The 20,908-nt window shown below is 36.8% G+C and overlaps 1 protein-coding gene across 1 annotated transcript in view; it reads right to left on the bottom strand.

Moving 5' to 3' along the window:
• Positions 1-392: 392 nt before the first annotated feature.
• The window catches only part of LOC139116319 (cleavage stimulation factor subunit 3-like), a 43,750-nt gene continuing 23,234 nt past the window's right edge, over positions 393-20,908 (bottom strand). The window contains exons 4-20 of the mRNA XM_070678954.1: positions 17,418-17,450; positions 16,194-16,393; positions 15,354-15,480; positions 14,456-14,533; positions 13,597-13,759; positions 12,579-12,688; positions 11,596-11,712; positions 11,241-11,315; positions 10,314-10,457; positions 9,342-9,444; positions 8,233-8,302; positions 7,210-7,306; positions 6,573-6,671; positions 5,549-5,714; positions 3,566-3,660; positions 2,969-3,029; positions 393-2,506 (exon numbers count right to left, since the gene is read on the bottom strand). Coding sequence (XP_070535055.1) covers positions 2,322-2,506; positions 2,969-3,029; positions 3,566-3,660; positions 5,549-5,714; positions 6,573-6,671; positions 7,210-7,306; positions 8,233-8,302; positions 9,342-9,444; positions 10,314-10,457; positions 11,241-11,315; positions 11,596-11,712; positions 12,579-12,688; positions 13,597-13,759; positions 14,456-14,533; positions 15,354-15,480; positions 16,194-16,393; positions 17,418-17,450 — 1,923 coding nt within the window. The 3' untranslated portion in view covers positions 393-2,321. The remainder of the gene's footprint in view (positions 2,507-2,968; positions 3,030-3,565; positions 3,661-5,548; positions 5,715-6,572; positions 6,672-7,209; positions 7,307-8,232; positions 8,303-9,341; positions 9,445-10,313; positions 10,458-11,240; positions 11,316-11,595; positions 11,713-12,578; positions 12,689-13,596; positions 13,760-14,455; positions 14,534-15,353; positions 15,481-16,193; positions 16,394-17,417; positions 17,451-20,908) is intronic.

The raw sequence follows: 20,908 nt of genomic DNA, 5'->3' as shown, positions 1-20,908 counted from the left end.
AAGTTGCTGCCGATCGAACTCTGTGGTTATATTCAAATTCTAACACGACTGGAAGACAATTTTTTAGGAAATTCGAGCGTTTGTGGTGGGGAATCAATGACCATTGGCAATTTGAACTGACCGTCAATCAAACGCTTGTATAAACTCTGTTTGCAGGATTAGCAAAAGGTGACAAAAGGTTGAGATCAGTTTGTGTAATTAATGTTATAGAAATCAAACATCGTACTAGCCAAGTGTTTGACTGGGAGGAGAACTCCACTAATGCGAGAACCTGGTATTGAAAATTGCAGCTTAGACTTAGCCCACCGTTGCTGTTCTTAGTTGGTGGATAATGTATAGAACTAAAACATAGAACACCTTGATGGAAAAAGACACATGGTGTGACACATTGCTTTATTACAAATAGACTTTACTGACCAGTTTCACTAACTCACATACAAAGAGCTTCCAGATAAATCAAAATGGTTTTCCTCTTTCAAGGTTTACATGTCAATAAAACTACTAAAACATTAAAAGAAATTATAGTATTTGTACCACAGCAAAGAGAAATCTGTTTTTTTCACCCTTTGAAGAGCAAGAAAATGGTTACATTCCATTGCTCCTGTGGACAACTGGATTTTCACACTTACAAACCAGGGGAGAATGAATCAATTTTAATCAGTGGACAACAATGGAGTGTGTACCATTTTTTCATGTAATATGACAATCCTTGATTGAAATATTAGGGTCTTCAGTATTGTTGATACCATTTCTTTTTGCCAGGTACCACCATTGTGGTCTGACCCACTCCCCATATTTCAAATGTAGAAGTTGGACCTTTGTATTGGGAAATGGGGGTGGCCCTGTTCTATCGGTACATGGGGATGAACAATAACAATCCTTTAGCACCACTTCTGAGCCAACAGATCTACATCAAAAAGGTGTGTCGGTTGATGGAACATGTGATATTTATGTCACAACAAGTGATTTGCATTTACTTTATCGTTTTTGCCTCTGTCTTTTACTACTTATTGAGATGATGGACATCGGTTTGGGTCAATTCAAAGATAACAAATTGGTTACAACTTTCAGTGACAAATACAAATTTTACTAGGTTCCAAGAAACAAAATGGCAATATTCTCACATTGAAAATGCTGCTGGTAAAAAGGTACAATCTGACATTGAGGTACTCTCCGCCAGTTGAAAGTTGCAAAATACACGGAACACACAAGATATGCGACAGGTGGCCATAATTGGTAAAACACTTTTGGTAAAATACGATGTAGCCTGAGCAGTTCTCAACCAGTTTAAGGTTTGGAAATATATAAAAAACACAAGATATGACTGCATGAAGTTGTTGAACTATTTATATGTATTTTACAAACTTTTCAGGATGTAAAGTTCTTTATATTTGAGTTCTAAATCACTTTTGTTCCTGCTGATTCAGACCAAACAAGTTTGAAATGCCCTGTTGGCTGTCATTCCAGCTGTAAAAAAAACAGTGACCTCATGTCCAATGCAGCCTATCTCATATCTCTGTTGTTAGATATCTCTATAAAACAATGGAACAGATCATGACACCTACAGAATAACTGGTGGTAGACAGCTGGCTGTTCTGTTGACTTTTGCGCCCCCCCCCCTCCAAAAAAAAAAAAATCCATGACTAGAACTTTGTAAATAACCTCAACAATGATTCAGGGAGTGTGATCATTTACATAATTCCTTAAGGTTGGCACCTCGGGGACAGATATTAGGACTTTCAAATGTATAACAGTTCTTTCCTGGTCTAGCGCTTGTGGGGGCTCATTTTAAAGCTCTTGGAATAAGAAAAACTTTCACAGTCTCTAGTTTTTCTAAAATTCAAAAATGTTTTATTTTCCCCATGAGTAACACAGGGATGGCAGCCATTTTGATTTTCAAATATTGGTGAATAGAGGGTAACTTGTTTCTTCTAATACCAGAATTTGCACTGTGACCCTGATTTTTATTCTTGATTTTCAAAGGGATAGCTGAAAGTTTGCTTCAGGAAAGTTTGAGCAGTCAGTTGAAGTCGTTCATTATTGAGACACAAACTAAACTAAAACAAAAATCATGAAAAGGATAATCAAAAGTTACAGTATTGTCCCTTCAATATTTTGGAAAATTCTAACAAAACAAGAGTTCACATAAAAAAAATAAACTGAAGATAAAAAGTAAAGCATTACTCCATAAAACTCAGTAAAACAGCATTGATATCGGCAGAATGGAGGAATATTTTGAAAACATAATAACCAGCTTTGAAACTGTTTCCACAAAAATTAAAATACTTTTGAATAAAAATGTCAGATTTGCTGAATAAATTCTATTTGACTCTCTTCTGTTGTCTACTTCTATAGATATCATGTACTGGTGCCTGCATGACATTGTCTTCATCATCAGAATCATCTCCACCAACTAAACCTTCTCTCTTCCTTTTCTTCGGATCTTGGTCAGTATTGAGATCTTTCTCGGCAGTGACACCGTTTTCTGTGGGTTCATCCGCGGCAACTGGTGATGAAAACACAAACAGATATTTCAATGTTTCTGATGATCTACAGTAAAGCAGCGCAACTCTAAGAGAAGTTATCAATTCTTGTTTGCCAACAAGTACTGATAGGATGATGTCAATATCACCCCTTTCACTATGGTTTGCCCCATTTATATTGTTTTCTATGACAAGGTTTGACTTCTACACAGGAAAATGGGAGTGACAAGATACCATTACATCGTTTTTTCCTCCACAGGATTTAGAGGTCACATTATCATACTGAATTCAGTTGAACATATGCAGGCATTGTACAAAGGCCAAGTGATTCTGTAATTTCAGAACAGTTTGATGCTGTATTCATTATTTTCTTGTCTCTGATAATTTTGCCATTCGAAGCAGCACCAACATATCTTGAAGCAATAGCGTATCAACATATCCCATCATCAATGTTAAAACCTGTTTTACAAAGTTAAAAGTTTTACCTTCAGGAATTTGACAGTCTGCTATAGATTGTATCAAGTCATCCACTTTCACAAAAGGACCCTGAAATGACAAAACAAAGCATGCCACAGTTAGAAATATTCAAGATTGACCAGGTTGATATTGTTCACTGACAACTTATCCACACCTGCTCCCTTTATCAAACCACTATTTTTTTCTTGATTTATCGATGTATTCTACTTGAGATAGAAATCATTCTATCTTGCAAATCTGCATATTCCTGATGACTTTGAAACTTAAGGTACATCTGGCCAGGCACTGTACACATATAACTCACATCAAGTGCTATCAGATGATGATGATGATTGTATGAGAGGGTTAGATGATAAAATGAATAAATAAGTTGCAAACGATGATTTCGCGTTAAAAATAACTTACACTGCAGGTCAAAGGTCTATTCTTACAATGTCAAAGGTCAATTCATACATTCTCAAAGTCAATCCATACATTCTCAAAGGTTAATCCATACATTCTCAAAGGCCAATCCATGCATTCTCAAAGGTCAATTCTCACATTCTCAATGTTCAATCCATGCATTCTCAAAGGTCAATCCATACATTCTCAAAGGTCAGTCCTACCTGAAAACATATTGGTGGTGGAAGTATTGTCAGTACTTGTGATGCGGAAGGAGGGAGGGGAAAGACACCGCCTGGCACTGGATGAGCTCCAACAGCTGTAATACAGAAGAAAAAACAGAAAATGAAGATCCCCATCACATACCCTGTCAGTGTTTCCGTTAACGCAAAATCCTGCGTATTTTACGCAAAATTGTTCGGAAATACGCAAAAAAAATCATGACTGCGTAAACAAATACGCATTGAGAAATGCCGCCCAATGACACGACGTACTTGGCCCGCACTACATTGCCTGAACATGGTTCAATGCAGGACAAAAATAGAACATATGCACCTGCTTGCAAGTGACATTCATCATGATATTGCAACATTTTAGACTTTAGCAGACCGCAGCACTTTATGCAACTTTGTATTTCATCAGCACAAAACGTCATGTCAATCAGTTCTGTACAGAAAATGGCACTACAGATGCAAAAAATTCGAGAATCAATTGAGTCTACATGTACGTTGTTGGTAACACAATACAGTTACATGTAATGGTCATTACGTCGCATGTTATTTGGAAAGTGTTTACGGGTGACCATTTAGACTCTGTCGGGTTGCATTCTTGAGAGGTCCCGCTGGACTTTGAACGGTATCTGCTTTTTGTTGGCCCTTTGAAAACACTAATTTCGTAGTCAGAAGGTATTCTCTTTGAACATAACTCATTGGGCTGCTCAGCGATCATATACGGGACATGCATCACGGCATGGCAAATGTTCAGCTACACCTTGAAGCCCCCCAGGTTGTTGTTTTTTGTTAATAGAGCGTTAATAGAGCATGCGCATTACCGGAAACCCCCAAGTTTTACAGAAAAGACTGCCCAGCTCACTTCAGATACTGATTCCTGCCGTACGCATTTTGAATACATTTTACGCAAATAAAAACTCAGTTGCGTAAAATCGTACGCAAGTTTTGAAATTGTAACGGAAACGCTGCCCTGTATGTTATTATCAGAATGCTTTCATGATCCATACTTGTAATGCTGATGTTATTTAAAATTCAAAAATAAACATTTTGTTGTAAGAAAAATGCAAATTCTTGAGTGAACAAACAATTTGCAGTATCACTTGTGCACAGACTTCAATGAATATCGTTGGCTTTCACCAAGTGCATATTATGTGTTAATACCATACTATCAGGTGTTTTTGCCAGAATTGCTTCAGTGTTTCACATCGTTGTTGGAGAAATAAATAAATGGCTCAGGAAGAAGGGAGATTGCTACTGTTCCCCAACGACTGAATAAATATATTTGGGAAAATTCTGATAAAATGTCCAGGTAACTCTGATAGTACTTTCTTTTTTATTACTCTGGACAAAACAATGACTTCAAAATTGACCTTCAGTGAGAAATAGTTACTGATCAAATGATTGTAACAACAGTGAAGATAAGTGGTCACAGACAGCTTTCTGCATTCATCATCGGTGACTTAGGGAGTTCATTAAGATTAGAGAAAATTTGGATATAGCACTGCATATTGCTATGATCGCCAAGGAAATCTTTTGTGTTTTCCTAAGGTTTGTGTCAACAAATCTTCACTGGTGGCATTCTGGATTAACCCTTTCAGCCCTGTCATTTTTCCCACCAAAATTATGACACATTTTACCAATTTTCATGAATTTTTTTGTAATTCTTTTGAAAATTTAGGACCAGGTGGACAGTACTTATCATAAACTCCAGTTTTCGGTCAAAATTTTTGGAAAAATCAGAACAAAATGTTTGGACACGACAAAAGTTGTTTGGGTTATATTTTATGCAGGCAACAAAAATTTACTTTGCGCTCAAAGGGTTACCGGTAATCATCAGTAACTTAAGAAGTCATACAGGTTAGAGAAACGGGTACAGCATATTTCTGTGATGCCCTGGGTTTACCCTTTGTGTTTATACCCTCAGGTTTTTGCCCACAAATCTTCACTGGTGCCTCTATCATTGATCTGAACACTTACGTGGATACTGTCTGGGTTTGAACGGTATCATTTGATGGAGATCTGGTTTGGGATACTCGGGTTTCTTTTCCACTTCCTCTTCCGTGGCTAAAGTCTCTTGAATCAGCTGGGTTGGCGCAGCCATGGTTGGCGTAGGCAAAACTGGTGCATATTTCTTAGACAAGTCCTGAATTTTGGCAAAAATACAAACCATTCAACATATATTGTATATTGTAAAAATGATTTGAACAACTGCATTGTTGTTCAACAGCAGTACCCTGAGAAAGCTAATAATGGGAGGCGGTCGTCGGAACTGTGCTCGAGGGTCGCTAAGGACTCCTACGACTGATGAAAACACTGTATTCGAGGTGATTGGTGATTGATGAAAGTTGAAACATGTTTGTCATAATGTACATCATAAAATCTTAAATGTTGCAGCTGTGTTGACATGGTGCATCTATATATCGTGCATGATATACATTGTTTGTAACCAGAAAGTTGCACATGTGCAGTTCCGATGACTGCCTCCCTTTAAAGTTAATTTAATACGACAATGCCGCCCACATACTGTTGGGTTATGACATGCGTAGTAGTGCTAGTGTTTGTCAGTAATAGGATTGGTTTTGATGTTCTGCTTAGAAAGCAAATCCTTGGTTTAATGACTCAAATATCAACAAGTGACAACATCATTATATGAAAGGAGCATGATACTATGTACTTCACATCTGATTTGAGAAAATGTCGGATAATGACAGTTTTCTTACTCTGAGTCAATATTTATGGAATGTATTTCCACGAGCAATTCTAGTTTTTCCCCAAATGATCAGTATATTCACATGTACTATTTTGTATACTGTTATATATATGGACGGGTATGAAGTCCGAAATAAAGAAATAATAAAAAATAAATTGTTTGTGCATAGGAAAAGTTCAATCATTGGTATGATTAAAACAGGTGGATTATGCTATGCTGCCTGACAATGCCACATTAATACAAGATTTTGGCATTTATTTTACATTTATTTCACATTATCACTTGACTCACCCTGTATCCAAGTGCCTTCAACTCCCCTGCAGAGCAAGGATAAAGATCAAGATACCTGTATCTATCAACCAGTAGTGTCGTCTCTCTTTCTTCAAATTCCTGCAATGGCAAAACAGTGAAACTTGAAAACAGAACTTGATGCATGAAAAGGGAAACCTAACTGTGTGACCAAGGGTTCGAAATGTTGACATCTTTAACGTAGTAGGTGCCTCAAGTAAAAAGACTAAACTTTTGCTCAAAGTTTCTTCAGGGATGTAATCCAACAATTCTCTTTCAAAATCAAGAATAATAATTGGGAGTAAAAATGCAAATATTGGTACTAGAGAAACAAATTACCTAATACCGATATTTGAAATTCAGAATGGTCACCATCTCAGACTGTGTTAACTTTATAGGGAAAAATTATTTTTTCATTTTTGTAAAATTAAGGTGGTGAACATTTTTCTTACTCCTAGAGCTTTAAAATGAACCCCCACAAGTGGTAGATCAGAAAAGAATTGTAAAAGTTTGTGAGTTTGAATATCTGTCCCGAGGCACATTCTACCCTAACACCCCCTTGTAAGATCTTATCCCTTGCAGAAAACTTTGCACACAGATTTCTACATTCTGCAATGTTTCTTCCATCATCGCTTCTTACCTCTTTAAAAACTTGCTGTCTTCTCTTCTCCACTTTCAAGACACTGGACAGATCTCCACACGTTGACTCAAAGTCTTGGAATTTCAGCCAAATTTCTCTAAAAGAGTGAAGAAAGGAAAATAAATCTCAGTTTTGAACTTTCAGATCCTCACTAGAAATGTCCACACAATTGAAATGTAAGATCAAGTGGTTCATCTACTCCAAGTGTATTCATGAATAACACATAAACTCAAGACCATAGGAACTGAGGCAAAGAAGGAGAAGACCGTGTAACTTACTATATTTTTACACTAGAACAGATTTTTCAACAGACTATCCAGAGAGAAGCATTGTTAGAGTACAAGACTGTATAATACTGGGTCCAGGATACACCATGATTTTAAGAAATATTATATATGGATGTATTGTGTTTCCTTTACAGGTAGTGAAAGAAAGAAGATCAAACTAAGAGTTAAGTTCTGCCAGCGGAGACAGTTTGGCCCATGGAATTGTTGAATTGAAATGGAATTCTGCCTGTGCTGTATTGGGAAATATCAAAATCTTTCCAGAAAGTCTACAAGTCAATGAAACTTTATTTTGGTGTCATACCATTGTCATGCTAGACATTATCTGCTGTTCAAATATCTCCAATCACGGCATAGATATAAAATACCAATGCTGCCCTGCATTCTATACTCATTTTCCCACACATGCATGGGGCAGTCACAGAGAACATAATGGAAATTCTTTGTTGCGATCTTGTACATGTACTTGTGATGACAACGTAAAAGACAAACATTATTAACACTTGAAAAGTGATTTCCCAGTTCCTCCATGTTCTGATTTGCCAACATATTGAAGTTTTCCCATACAATCAGAGCTACCATTACAATATTAAAACCATAAATTTAAATATCAATGATGTAAACATCAAATTAATGTTATGCATCACTGTGTTAAAGAATTCCATAATAAACAATGTCTAAAAGTGATTTTTCTTTTGAACAGAGAATCAAATTAAACAATTTCCTTGACATGACCTACCCTGATTTTTCTGGGGGAAGATTTCCTGACGTCAAAACTCTTTCAAATAACACCCTGGTGTTGTTGTCCTCTGTACAGAAGGAAAAAATACAGAATACTCAGGTTGAGTTTTGTCAAGATTGCAATGTATGAATGATTTGTAGGTACGTTCAATGCAGACATGATGTCATCATGGATTCGACCTTGGAATTTGCCAGTTTTGGTTCATTTCTGGAACTTTAGCAACTCGGCAATTTGGAGATTAGTAGACACATGCAAACAGTGTTTCGTACTAATGTCTGGCAACCTATGAAAATGGTCAAGAAATGGTTAAGGATAGAGTACATCACTGGAGGCCTCCTAGAAAACCTAGTTTAGCCACAGGTTTGTAAATTTTTTTCGTGCTTGAACTTTGTGGCAGCGATTGTGAAAGAACTATGCAAGGAGTTTGTCTTGCAACAAAGTGTATTTATCCTCATGACAGTATGTAAGTACAAGTCTACATCAACACCAGTATCATCCAATGCCCCTCTTTTTGAAGTAAAATTTCAATGGTTAAGTCAAACTCTAGAATGTTACAACTGTAATGTACAGGTTTGATAAAAAAGCGAATCTAATGGTGATATAAATGAGGAGTGATTATTTCTCTGGTAACTAAATTTTTTTATCAGCATTAGGCATATCCGTTCAGTACCTAGAGTTTTCCCAGACCAGAATCAAAGTGATCTTGCTTCAGATTTTTTAGTTTTGTATACATTCTTTATAAAATAACTTTATTATTATTCATTGGTGTGTTGTACCAGTAGAATGACCATTTCACTGGTCCACACAAAATACTTTGGTAAATCAAGACCTTGGACAATTGGATTTGCTCACCCTGATTATGTGAGATGACATACTTCTAACTACATTTGCTTAACCCTCCTCTCCCTATTTTCCAATGTAGTGGTCCAACTTCTGGTTGAAAACAATGGGACTCCACACTTTCTACTCTTAACAGTAGCCCTACAATCACCCATGGTGTAGCCCAAACACATTTTTATCAGTAAGGATAAGTCAACGCCAACACCTAATTTTACTATTGAACAAGGGGTATATAGTATTTGGAAAATAATTTTTTGTCATCTTACCATTGAGATGTGAGAGGTAGTCAACATATGAAAGTATATAATCTGGTATGTCACCGTACTTCTTCAAACCTAATTCAAAAATCTTGAAGGCTACACTTTTGTCCTATCAAAAAGAAAAAACACATTGTCAAATTTTAAATAACTTTTCTCAGTACATATACATAGATTAATAATAATTTTGGTGTTACATTATACCTGGGTTTTAAAATATAACCATAGGCACACAAAGTTAAGACATGGGAATTTTACCAGTGTTTCAAAACACAATGGTAACAACAGAGCTAGCTGCCATGAGTCTAAATGCATACAGTATACAAGCATATACTCAGTCTGCTGTATGTATGAAAACGTTCACCCAGTCTGCTGTATGCGGTTGCTTTTATTGATTAGGATATCAGACATTATGCATGATCCTAGAATCCTACACTGAAGCAGATATATGCGTAACATCAATTTGCGATGTGCTATGCAAGTATTGCACTTTGCTGCAGCAGTGAATATGTGACATCAATTTGTGAGGCATGATATGTTACCTTGTTGCTTGTTACAGCAATGTATGTGTGTTGCAGCAGTATCAGTAAATATGTATAATATTGTACTTTGCTGCCATAGCGATGAGTAAGTCATTCAACAGTGAATTTTGACTATTGATATCTTGCTTTGCTGCAGCTGTAGTATTGGCATTAACGTGGGAGTTCTGCTGCAGTGCAAGTGGATGGGTGTGAATGTATGAGGAATGTCTTCACCCTTTGCACTCTGACCCCTGGTACTCTATGACGTCATCGGACATTTATGTCCGAGCCGAGTTCAAAGGGTTAATGATTTAGCTGTACAGGTTTATCAGTAAGCACTGCAGCAATGATCATAATACATAAATTGGATATGTGCACTTTAGTACATTGCTACTGCAGTATACAATGAGTCATGCAGCGATGCATCTGTGACATAAATATGATATGTGTGATATCTTACCTTACTGCAGTAGTATTCCATGAGTGCTGCAGCAATAAAGACGTGATATTTTGTCCTGGTATCTTCCCTGGCTTTCTTGAAGACCAGCCTGGCAGATTTGATACCCTCGGCACGTCTAGCAAATTTCATGTACTGTATGTAAACCTGTGATATACAAATTACAGTAAAGAAAGTTTTGAGTGTCAGTTGTCACTGTTTGACCATTATGTGGATGAACAGTGAAGCTGATGAGAGTCTATGACGAACTCTATATCAAAGTGCTGTACACCATATAAGAGCTATATCAGGGTTGCTCAAACCAAACTCACACTAAATATAACTCTTTTTCGGATACAATACACTATGTGACATAACACCCCATGCCAATACCCTAGTATCATATACTATATGACAGCTTTGTCAGTACCAGTGACTTCTGTGACGTCATCCCTTCAGATTACTACTGATATATATACAATTATCATAGCATTGTAGCCTAGATGTTTTCCTAAATCTAGAAATTCATTGGCATTGCCAAAACTACAAATGAAAGCAGCAATATACCCCTTCCCAGCCTATAATGGACTCACAAGCACACTTTGCACACCATAATGTATTTGGTTTCTTTTGTACATTATTTTGTACAAAGTTTCCTTTTGTCCTTTATGGTCTTGGAGGGGGTACATAACATACTATGCCACATAGCAACCCATCCTACGTAACACTCTGTGTCATAGCATCCTACGCCATGGCACCAGGTATTTTAAAATGTCAATGAACTCTTCAGCTTGGAGAAATGGTGTGTTGATAAGGAGTGTTGATCATTAAGGCCAAAGAATCCATAAAATACATAGGATCACAGTGTGAATTCACAATTGCTTCTCTGCAGGTCACAGCTAATAAATCCTTCCATAGCAATAGGGTTTTTAGCAAATGTGCAATACTTACAAGTGTTGGGTCAACATCTTCTATGGCAGCTAACTTCTGATAAATACCATGGGCTTTCTGAAATTTCATTCGACTCTGAAAATAATGATACAATTGTAGGGTTCTAATAAGGATCATGTCAAATATAGGATTGTAATAAGGATCATGTCTAGTTAAGCAGATACGAACTTATGGCTTTTATTTTACATCAAAAATCAGAAATTGTATGTTGCATTTGCTGTCACTAATGACAATGAACTAAGCCATAATATCATATATTTACACAGCTAGCCAATTCTCTAAAATGTAGCATTTGTTATACAGTATTTGCCCTTGTTGATCCAGTAATTCAGCATGTATATGATGCTAGCTATACCTCTTCAAAGTCGGCATAGGCAAAGTAGAGTAGCATGTTTTTCTTCATGAGTGTCGTGATGGCTCTCTCGTAAATGGAAGCCGCTTCATCACTGAAGATCTTGGAATTGTTGACATCCTGCAAGAAAAGACAAAAATGTCAGTATTTTAGCTTGAGTACCGGTACATGTGTATGACCTTTGAGAAAGGTAGATTTTACGGTAGAATGCACCTCAGCGACAGCAATTTGGACTCTCAAATTTTTCAATTCTTTTCTGATCTACCACTTGTGGGGCTAATTTTAAAGCTCTTGGAGTAAGAAAAATTTTCACAGTCTTAGTTTTACAGAAATCCAAATTTTACTTTTCCCCATAGAGTTAGCACAGGGATGGTGGCCATGTTTGAAATATCGGTATAAAATGTCAGGTAATTTGTTCCTCTAGTACCAAACTTTGCACAGTGACCCCTGAATTTTTATTCTTGAATTGGTAGGAGTACTTTGATAGTTTTACTACGGAAAATTTGGGCAAAAGTCAAAGTGTTTCACTTTCAAGGCACATACTAACTTAACAGTCCCTTGTTTGCTATGCATCTAGTGATTGAGCTCTATCTTAAATTTTTGTGCCCTCTATTATTGCAAGGCAAAACCTTCTATGGCAGCTCACACAGCTCTATTTCAACAGCCTTGTTTCTGTTGAGTTTAGTTTTCAGAGCATGGCTACAATGGTTTCATGGATGTGAATTCTTGAAGATGTTTTGTTCACAGTTATCGGCACATATTTCTGCTTCATATGGGTTGTAGATAGACTAAAAGCTTGATACGAGTCTCAGTTTCATACAATGATTGACATTCTGTTTATCAAGATCTTTTTGAGAGTCATTTTAATGTCAATCTTGCATGTCAAAGATGCTGACACACCCCTCTTTGACACAATATTGGTATACACCTATTGTTTTCAATGGTGTGGCCTGGCCCAAATCCTAGGAAACAGGGATTATACTCACCCCCTTCTCTGACATGAGTTTGCTGGATTGTTCCAGATACTGAGCTGCCTCATACCAGATATCCGGATGATGTCCCAGACATAGAAGACACTGCTCATATGCAAACATGACTGCAAGAAACAAAATATTGCCGTAATAAGCGGTCATTTTATGACAAAATGTAGTAAATTTTTTGTTTGACATTATGTCTATCATTGTCATATTATGTTAAAATAACTATTAGTATTATTGCTAAAGAACCAGTGAATAATTACAGTGAAATAGGCTGTCACAAAGGTGAGTATTTACTGAACTGAACTGAGTCCAAAAGTATATGGCTTTGGACGAGTCAACTGATGTCTCCAAAACAGTGACTTAGTATGGACGTAAATTGTTTCCACAAGTGTGAGAGTTTGAAGAATAATATCAGCTAAAAAGTGTGATTTTTTTAAAGAAACCAATCTTTTCCAAAAGTGTGAGCGTTTAAAGAACAGTATTAAAAGTGTCACACAACGAACTGGGGTTTACAGATGTCAATGAAGAATCTTCGTCAATTCTTTGTTTGTTGTTGTGTTCTTCAATATATGTACATAACTGCTATTGCACAAGAATTTGAATCACTACAGCAACGGTATTCTTAAACACATTAATACAGCATTTTAGTTACGACCTTAGCAAAAGTGTGAGTATATATTTACAAATTGTAAAATAAACAGCATCAAAAAGACATTTGCACACTTAAACTTTCTGTGTGTCTTTCAAACGTAGGCATTTCTTGACATAGAATGTCCCTAAACAAAAAAGTATTGCGAGCTTATAGAAGTCATTATAAATTTTTTGTACACCAGCATTGAAGTAAAAAAATTAAACATGTCATTATAATATTTTGAGTATCTGTTTTCTTGCTAGAATGCAAAGCGTGTCCTTCAATTTGTATTCCTTTTTCAGACGGAACATTTGTAAATGGAGCATTGTCATTGTGCTGTTGATGTGTATTCCTTTACGGAGGTCAGTATTTGTTTTCTCTGAGGATACTCACCTCTCTTTGTGATTAGAGTCTGGTCTTCTGTTCTGAGTGGGTTTGCCTTTTCCCAGGCAATGTACTTCTTCCACAAATCCACCTGCTTGGCTTCTTCCGGGGTTCCCGTCGGTGGAACAGACGGCATGTTGCGGTTCAAGCCTCTCGTCACTGCTTCATACTCCTAAATGAGAACAAAGATGTGAAAATTGGGTTACAGAACAAACGTACCCATTTCCAGTATACCAAATGGTCAACCCCCTAGTTTTATACCTAGGGAGATAAAGATTTTTAATTGCATTTCAAAATGACAATTTAATTTTGAAGTCCAAGATACCATTTTCCAGATACCACTACAACATCTTTTTACAGATCATTTTACAATATCATAACTGAATATCCAGTCTTTTGTGAAAATTGAGGGTGAATTATCAATTGTCCAGGACTTTCCAGGACTCAAATCAATTTTCAAGTACTTTTCCAAGACTTTCCAGGAGGCGTTGAAATTCTTGGACTTTAAAAGGACTTTGCAGCAGCGTTTGGATCTTGTATTTTAAACATTAAGTGACCATGTCTTGTCAGTGATTACACCCAGTTAATGCAAGAAAATACTCTTTGAACAATAAAAAGTCACCGTCAATGCCCCATAATCAAGATTGGGATATATGCACTACAATTAGCACCATGTTTGGAATTGCTTTAGTAAGAAAACTGCAGTTGATCAGACAATCTCTATTTGACCATGGGTGCTAATTTAAACAGCCTTTTTAACTGCCTGTACCATTTTGTTTTGATACAAGCAAAATTTCTCTCATCGTCAACCAGGCTTGATGAACAGTTGATGGACCACAATGATGTATAACAGATGATATTGTGTTACCTTGGCAACTCTTCTTGCATTCATGTAATCTCTACTCCTGTCATCAATCATCTTCTTTGCAATCAATGGATTGATACTCTGTGTAACAACAACAATAATCAATCAATCAATCAATCAATGAAGTGATACTCTGTGTAACAACAACAAAAATCAATCAATCAATCAACCATTCAATCAATCAATCAATCAATCAACAATGACTTGCATGGTGACATGTTTATGACAAAAAGTTCTGTGGTACTCAGGAGAGGATCAAAATGACACAAGCTGCTTACAAACAGGTTTTTGGTTTTTTCTATCACTTTACAAAGAGTATCCCACTGTACCGGTACATTTTTGAGTCATGTAATATGTTGAACATTATATCATACCAATATATTGATGGTGCAAATACAGCGATCTGATTGGTTGAGACGCGAAAAGAACCGTGGTATATTGGCGATATACCACGGTTAGCATACGCGTGAGCTCTCAGCTTGAGCAAAAATCCTTTTTTGATGTTCCATGCCAGAATTTCAATATACTGTTATGATATAAAAGCAATAAAGCACACCCAGCAACGGTATACCACTCGATTTTGACCAGTTCACTTCATATATGCACGAGCGATAGTGAGTGCATATATGAAGTGAACTGGTCAAAATTGAGTGGTATACCGTTGCTGGGTGTGCTTTATTGCTTAAATAATGTACAAGAAAACTATACAAAAGGAACTGTATGTTTTGACCCATAAAAATTGAAATTTGAAGAAGAGACCTTATTTCTAAGGTATACCGGTATGTTCGGAGCAATTGTACAGTAGATGGTTATACACACCCATCTGTGTTGACTCATAGGGTCTATGGTTGACTGTACAGTGTCCTCTTGTAAACAACGGTAACACTAACAGTTTACTCACATTTTCATAATTGTTGTACTCCCTCCAGAGTTGTTCTATGTTGATCATAGGATTGACACAGCCTCTCTGGTAGACTCTGCGGACCGCGGTGATTCTTTGGTTCTCAGCATAGGAACCTACCGCTTCACTGAAAATACCATACAAAAAGGGTTGTGATACCGGTAGCTTTAAAGATCCAGTCAAATATGGGGCTCAGCTGTTTGGAGTTTGCGGAGACCCAGACACAACAAGTATTTTTCATTCTATGATACCAAGTGGCTGTAGGTATCTTGTGATGGCATGGTGACTTCTTGAGGAATTGGACAGGAATGACATTCCAGCATCTTTATCACCAACAATGATGCAGTTTTTTTCTTTTCACACTGGCAATTTGAAAGACCAACAGATTTGTCTTGTTTACAGTCTGCTTACATGTGCATACAGTTATCATTTTATTCAAGTTATTCATCTGTAATTAGGAACAGTGTAGTTTTTGTACTCGCCAAAAATTCCCATTCCACAAGTGTTAATTTCCTAGGCACCTGAAACATATCCTATTTTGTTGGTGCCTCTGGGCATTCACTTTCGACAGCTGCAAGGAAACCTGTTGGATGTCGATTTGCCAAGATTTGCTGTTTACTATGTAACATACAATACAGGCTGTCAGATTTTAATCCTAGCTCACATATTACAGATATATGACACACTGTACTGATGTCCTCATGCATAATGCATAATTAGTATGGTATATTTGTAACAACTTTACATTTTATTGATGTGTGAATGGATTAATTTTTGTCTGCAAACATTATCTTTTTTTCATTCATCCCTAGAGTCTATAGGAAATACAATAATACTTACACTCCTTTGAGGAATATGACATAATCTGCCCATATTTGGAATGACATGATATCCATGCCCATCTTGTCCAGGGCAAAGTCATATGCCTGGGCCATCTTTTCCCTGTATGACGGCAGACTTCCCTTGGTTTCTTTCACATATGACAGGTAACACTTCCACAGGTCTATGTTCAGTACTTTCATAAGGCAACGTTGAAACAACTGAGGCAAAATAGGTCAGTGGAATTATTAACCATGGTATCAAAGCCTCCATACATCATGTTAGACAGAAAGATCTGTCGCTCGAGGAGATATATCGCAAGCGCCCATGAGCGACGGCTCTTCCAGTCTAACATGGTAATTCTTGGTACTTTTAATTATACAATTTTGCCCACTAAGTGAGTCACAAAAGTCTTAGGTGTTCATGCGATCACTATCTCAAACTCTTGCCGTGGAGAGAAATCAACTTTTTACCCACAATGCATTTCAATATCAAACAGTTTGCCCCCCACCCCCACCCCCAGGACAGGACAAAAACTATTTATAGTAGTGAGACTTGCTTATCTGACATTCCTGGCCGCTGGGAGTGCGGGATCGACGGTGTGGGAAAAATCGATCCCACATTCTCATAAATCTTCCCATACTCTGCAGTAAATATTACACGAGCTCTGATTGGATGTTGAACAGTTGATTTCGTTCCACGTGCAAAATGTTATCCAATGGCACGACGAGTAACACACTGGCTGATACTACAAAGTAAGCAGGTCAGAGTACAGTGGCAGACGACAGAGTTGTCACGATTTTGGATAATGTTGTACATGTCCAATGTGAATTTAACGCATTTTGTGGTCATGTGAGAAAAAGAATCTCACACACCAAGGACTGGGATCAGATTTCTCAGACGAGTTTGGCATATTTTGTCTCACACGAGACTACGGCTCGTGTGAGAAATCTGATCCCAGGTCCTTGGGTGTGTGAGATTCTATTAGTTACAGATTGCTTCCACTGCTTCTCTCTCCTTTCCCTGTGTAGTGCAATGACAAGTCTTGCATAGAGGATGAGCCTCTTGGAAGAATTGATGTATAGCATCTATGAATTTTATGATCAATGCCATCCCTGGAATTTATTTGTAATTTTGTATGCAACTTTTGATTACATGTCGACCCTTGTAGTAGTATTCACTGCTATGAACAGTTTCTGGTTTCATACAGAACATAGATAATATACAGTAAAGTCATGACATTACCTTCTCTACTCTTTCAAATGCCCGGCATTTCATCTGTAAACGAAAAAAACAAAATAATTTCCAGTCATTGGGAATCATTTTCCTATTGGTAATGACATTATAGCATCTGATATACTACTAATCTTTGACTGAACAAAAATAATGAAATGGGTCTCATTAACTAATTGTGGTCAATTTAACACACAAACAACTAGCTGTGAATACGCAGGCGGTGCTGTGGCATATCAATCGCACTCTTGTCCGCAGGGGGGTGTCGGTCATTGCCACCAGTTCTGTAGCGATGACCCCTGACCTGATCATGATCGATGCACCACTGGCGTATTCACAGCTGACAAACAACCAAAATATGACTTCAATTAAGGCAGCTGTGTCGCCTCTACTTTAAAGCTTATAACATGTGTGAGAGGGGATTATTGGACTCCAACCTTTGGATATGAGACTATAAAAAGGTTTTCCCTAGAGCCTCCAGCTATGATTAACTCTCTCTACACTAACTTCAATGACTCTCTAGTGATCGTCCAAGTCCTGTGATTTTTCTGTCTCACCATTTAACCCTTTCACCACCATGGTTTGGCCCAAACCCATTGTCATCAATGGGGAATTTAGACCTGTTTACTGTAAACTGGGGTGAAAAGGTTGATGATAATTTTTTTACTTGACAGCCATGCATGCAACACAGCTGTTACTGCTGCTATGCAGTGCAACAGACAGTCTATATGTTAATATGGTCAACACACCTCCATTGCCATCTATGGACATGTATACAAATTTATAAATTTGAAGTCACCAACTTTTAAGTGGCACCTTGGTAACTTTCACTTTTGGAGAAATTGTTACTGATTTAATATGTTAAACCTGGAATTGGAAAGGACCATGGTACAAACAAAATAACATGCACGTACAAGGACAAAAATATATGTATTTCCAGGAGTTGGACAAAAATTGTCAGCCGTCAATTGTCAACTGAATTGTCAATCCTCAACCTGTTAACTCCACACATTGTACATATGGATCTCCTGGCACAGTGAGTCTGTAGAACACATTGTGTCCTTTTCATTCCGGAGTAAAATTATTCACTAAAATTATAGCGACAATTTTTTAGTGTTTGATTTGTGATATCAACTCTTACACTCATTATCAGTAATGAGGTTTAATCATCTTTCTCCCAAAGTGGTATTTATTTCTATGGTTTGTCAATGGAGCCTGCTACAAGGGGGATTAATACTTCCAAACTTTGGTCATCAGTACAATACAAGTGCGCAATATTGAGTCTTCAGGACAATTCCATCACACCAGATCAGGCCACTGTTTATTGACCAACATTAAGTCTTCAGTGTGATCATATTGGCAAGGAATCTGTAATCTGTAAGTGCAAGTGAACATCACAGCCTGCCAGCTAACTGCTTTCACTGAACTATGTTAAGAATACTGCTAAAACTTATTTTCTACCACAAGTTCTTTTTCCTTGCAGCCACGCCAAGCATAAGGGATCAAGAAAATGCCTTATTCCTGCACCATTCCATCACTTTCCTTAGTCATGGTACTATGGAAGCATATATTCAGGTTTTGTAAGATAACAAGGAACCATAGACTTTGGGGATTATGAAGGAATAAACAAAGTCAGTGTTATGTCTTCAGTAAATTGTATCAACTATGTTTTCTCCTCAGATATTAACCCTATGCTCACTTGCAAAGACTTCAATTTTACTCCGTAGATTTCACTACAGGGAAATATTTCTTCCAAGTGAACCGTCATTGCCATTGTCAACAATATAATATGAAAGTTGATTAATTAACAATTTGATGTCACTTGCTTGGTAAATAATATCAGCTGTTGGTAAGTCACCGACAATGTTGTTTTAACCATTCACAAACAGGATGTTACAAAACATTGGTCACTGATGTAAACATCTGACCACCACAGTTGTTCTGTTTCATCCCTTGCTGGCTGCTAGAGGGCGCTGTCTCAAATAAAAATTCTGGAAGGAGGGATTCTAGCTCTGACACCACTGTACAACCATAAGTGAAATATAAATCTTTTAGGATTATTCACAGTGCAAGAAAATAATCCAGCCCTTCTATCATTATGAAACCACACAGTAGCACATGGAGGTTCACTCCTTTGCAAGCTCTGCTAACAGTCTCATTTAATCAAGATCATAGATCATGCATATTGATGATCAATTTGATATACACAAATTTATTGAGATGATATCTTTTTAATTTCTTTAACCCTTTGCTATTGAAGGACCTGAACAGCTAAGATTTATTGAGTTATGTGCTATTTATAGACAATTGATGCAAACTCTAAAAGTTGTTCAATGTAGGAAGCTGCAACTGATTCCCCCTCCCTCTACCCGTCTGTCACCATGGGAAATTACAGTGTTTGATGCTAAAAACAGAGCATTATAAATAATAACACAGTTTACTTCAAGTACAAAGTAATAATATTGGTCTGAAGATTGCAAGATGGATGAAACTTAAAAAGAAACTGTCGTCGGAACTGCACCTGTGTGAGTTTGTTTAAAAAACAATGTATTTCATACGTGATATCTTGATGCACCTAATCATAGCTACAACATTTAAATTATACAATGTAGATTATGACAGACATGGTTTAATTTTCATTAATCACCATTGTACATTGGATAGTGTTTATACAACCTTTGAGAGCAGTTACGACAACTGTATGCCTTTAAGGATCAGATATTATTACTTGAAGTAATTTGTGTTATTTTATACATACATACATACATACATACATACATACATACATATATATATATATATATATATATATATATATATATATATATATATATATATATATATATATATATACACACACATATATGTGTGTGTATATATATATATATATATATATATATATATATTTTTTTTTTTTTTTTTTTTTCAATGTAACTTTCGATACACCTGCCATTCCAAATCATTCCAAAATTCAACTTGTCAAAACATTCTGACCATATACTCTACATGCTTAATGCATAATTTTAAAGGGACATGGTCGTTGGAACTGTGCTCAAAGGTCGTATGGGACCCATACGGCCAATGGCAACAATGTAACCAAGGCACAAAGGTGATTGATAACAGTTAAAACATGTCTGTGATAATCTATCATCGTATAATTTAAATATTGCAGCTATGATGATGAGGTGCATCTTGATATCATGCACGAAATACATTGATTGTAAACAAGAAACTCGCACAGGCGCAGTTTCCAACGACTATATCCCTTTAATGTTAAAGGGACAAAGTCTGCCATTTTTCATGAATTTGTGTTTGATATGAGATATTACTTATATTGTTTGACATGTGAAAGATACTGAATGAATGGGTGACCATGCATATATTCAACCCTGGTTTTTAGACAAATTGAATGAAACCACAGAAACCATCGCGGAAATGAATTAATGGTATCTTGCATCAAACAAAATTCATGAAAAATGGCCGACTTTGTCCCTTTAACTTCA

The sequence above is a fragment of the Ptychodera flava genome, chromosome 2 (assembly GCF_041260155.1).
Source record: "Ptychodera flava strain L36383 chromosome 2, AS_Pfla_20210202, whole genome shotgun sequence".
NCBI lineage: Eukaryota > Metazoa > Hemichordata > Enteropneusta > Ptychoderidae > Ptychodera > Ptychodera flava.
Note: the sequence above shows the minus strand (reverse complement) of the source record. Positions and strands in the feature narration are given on the sequence as shown.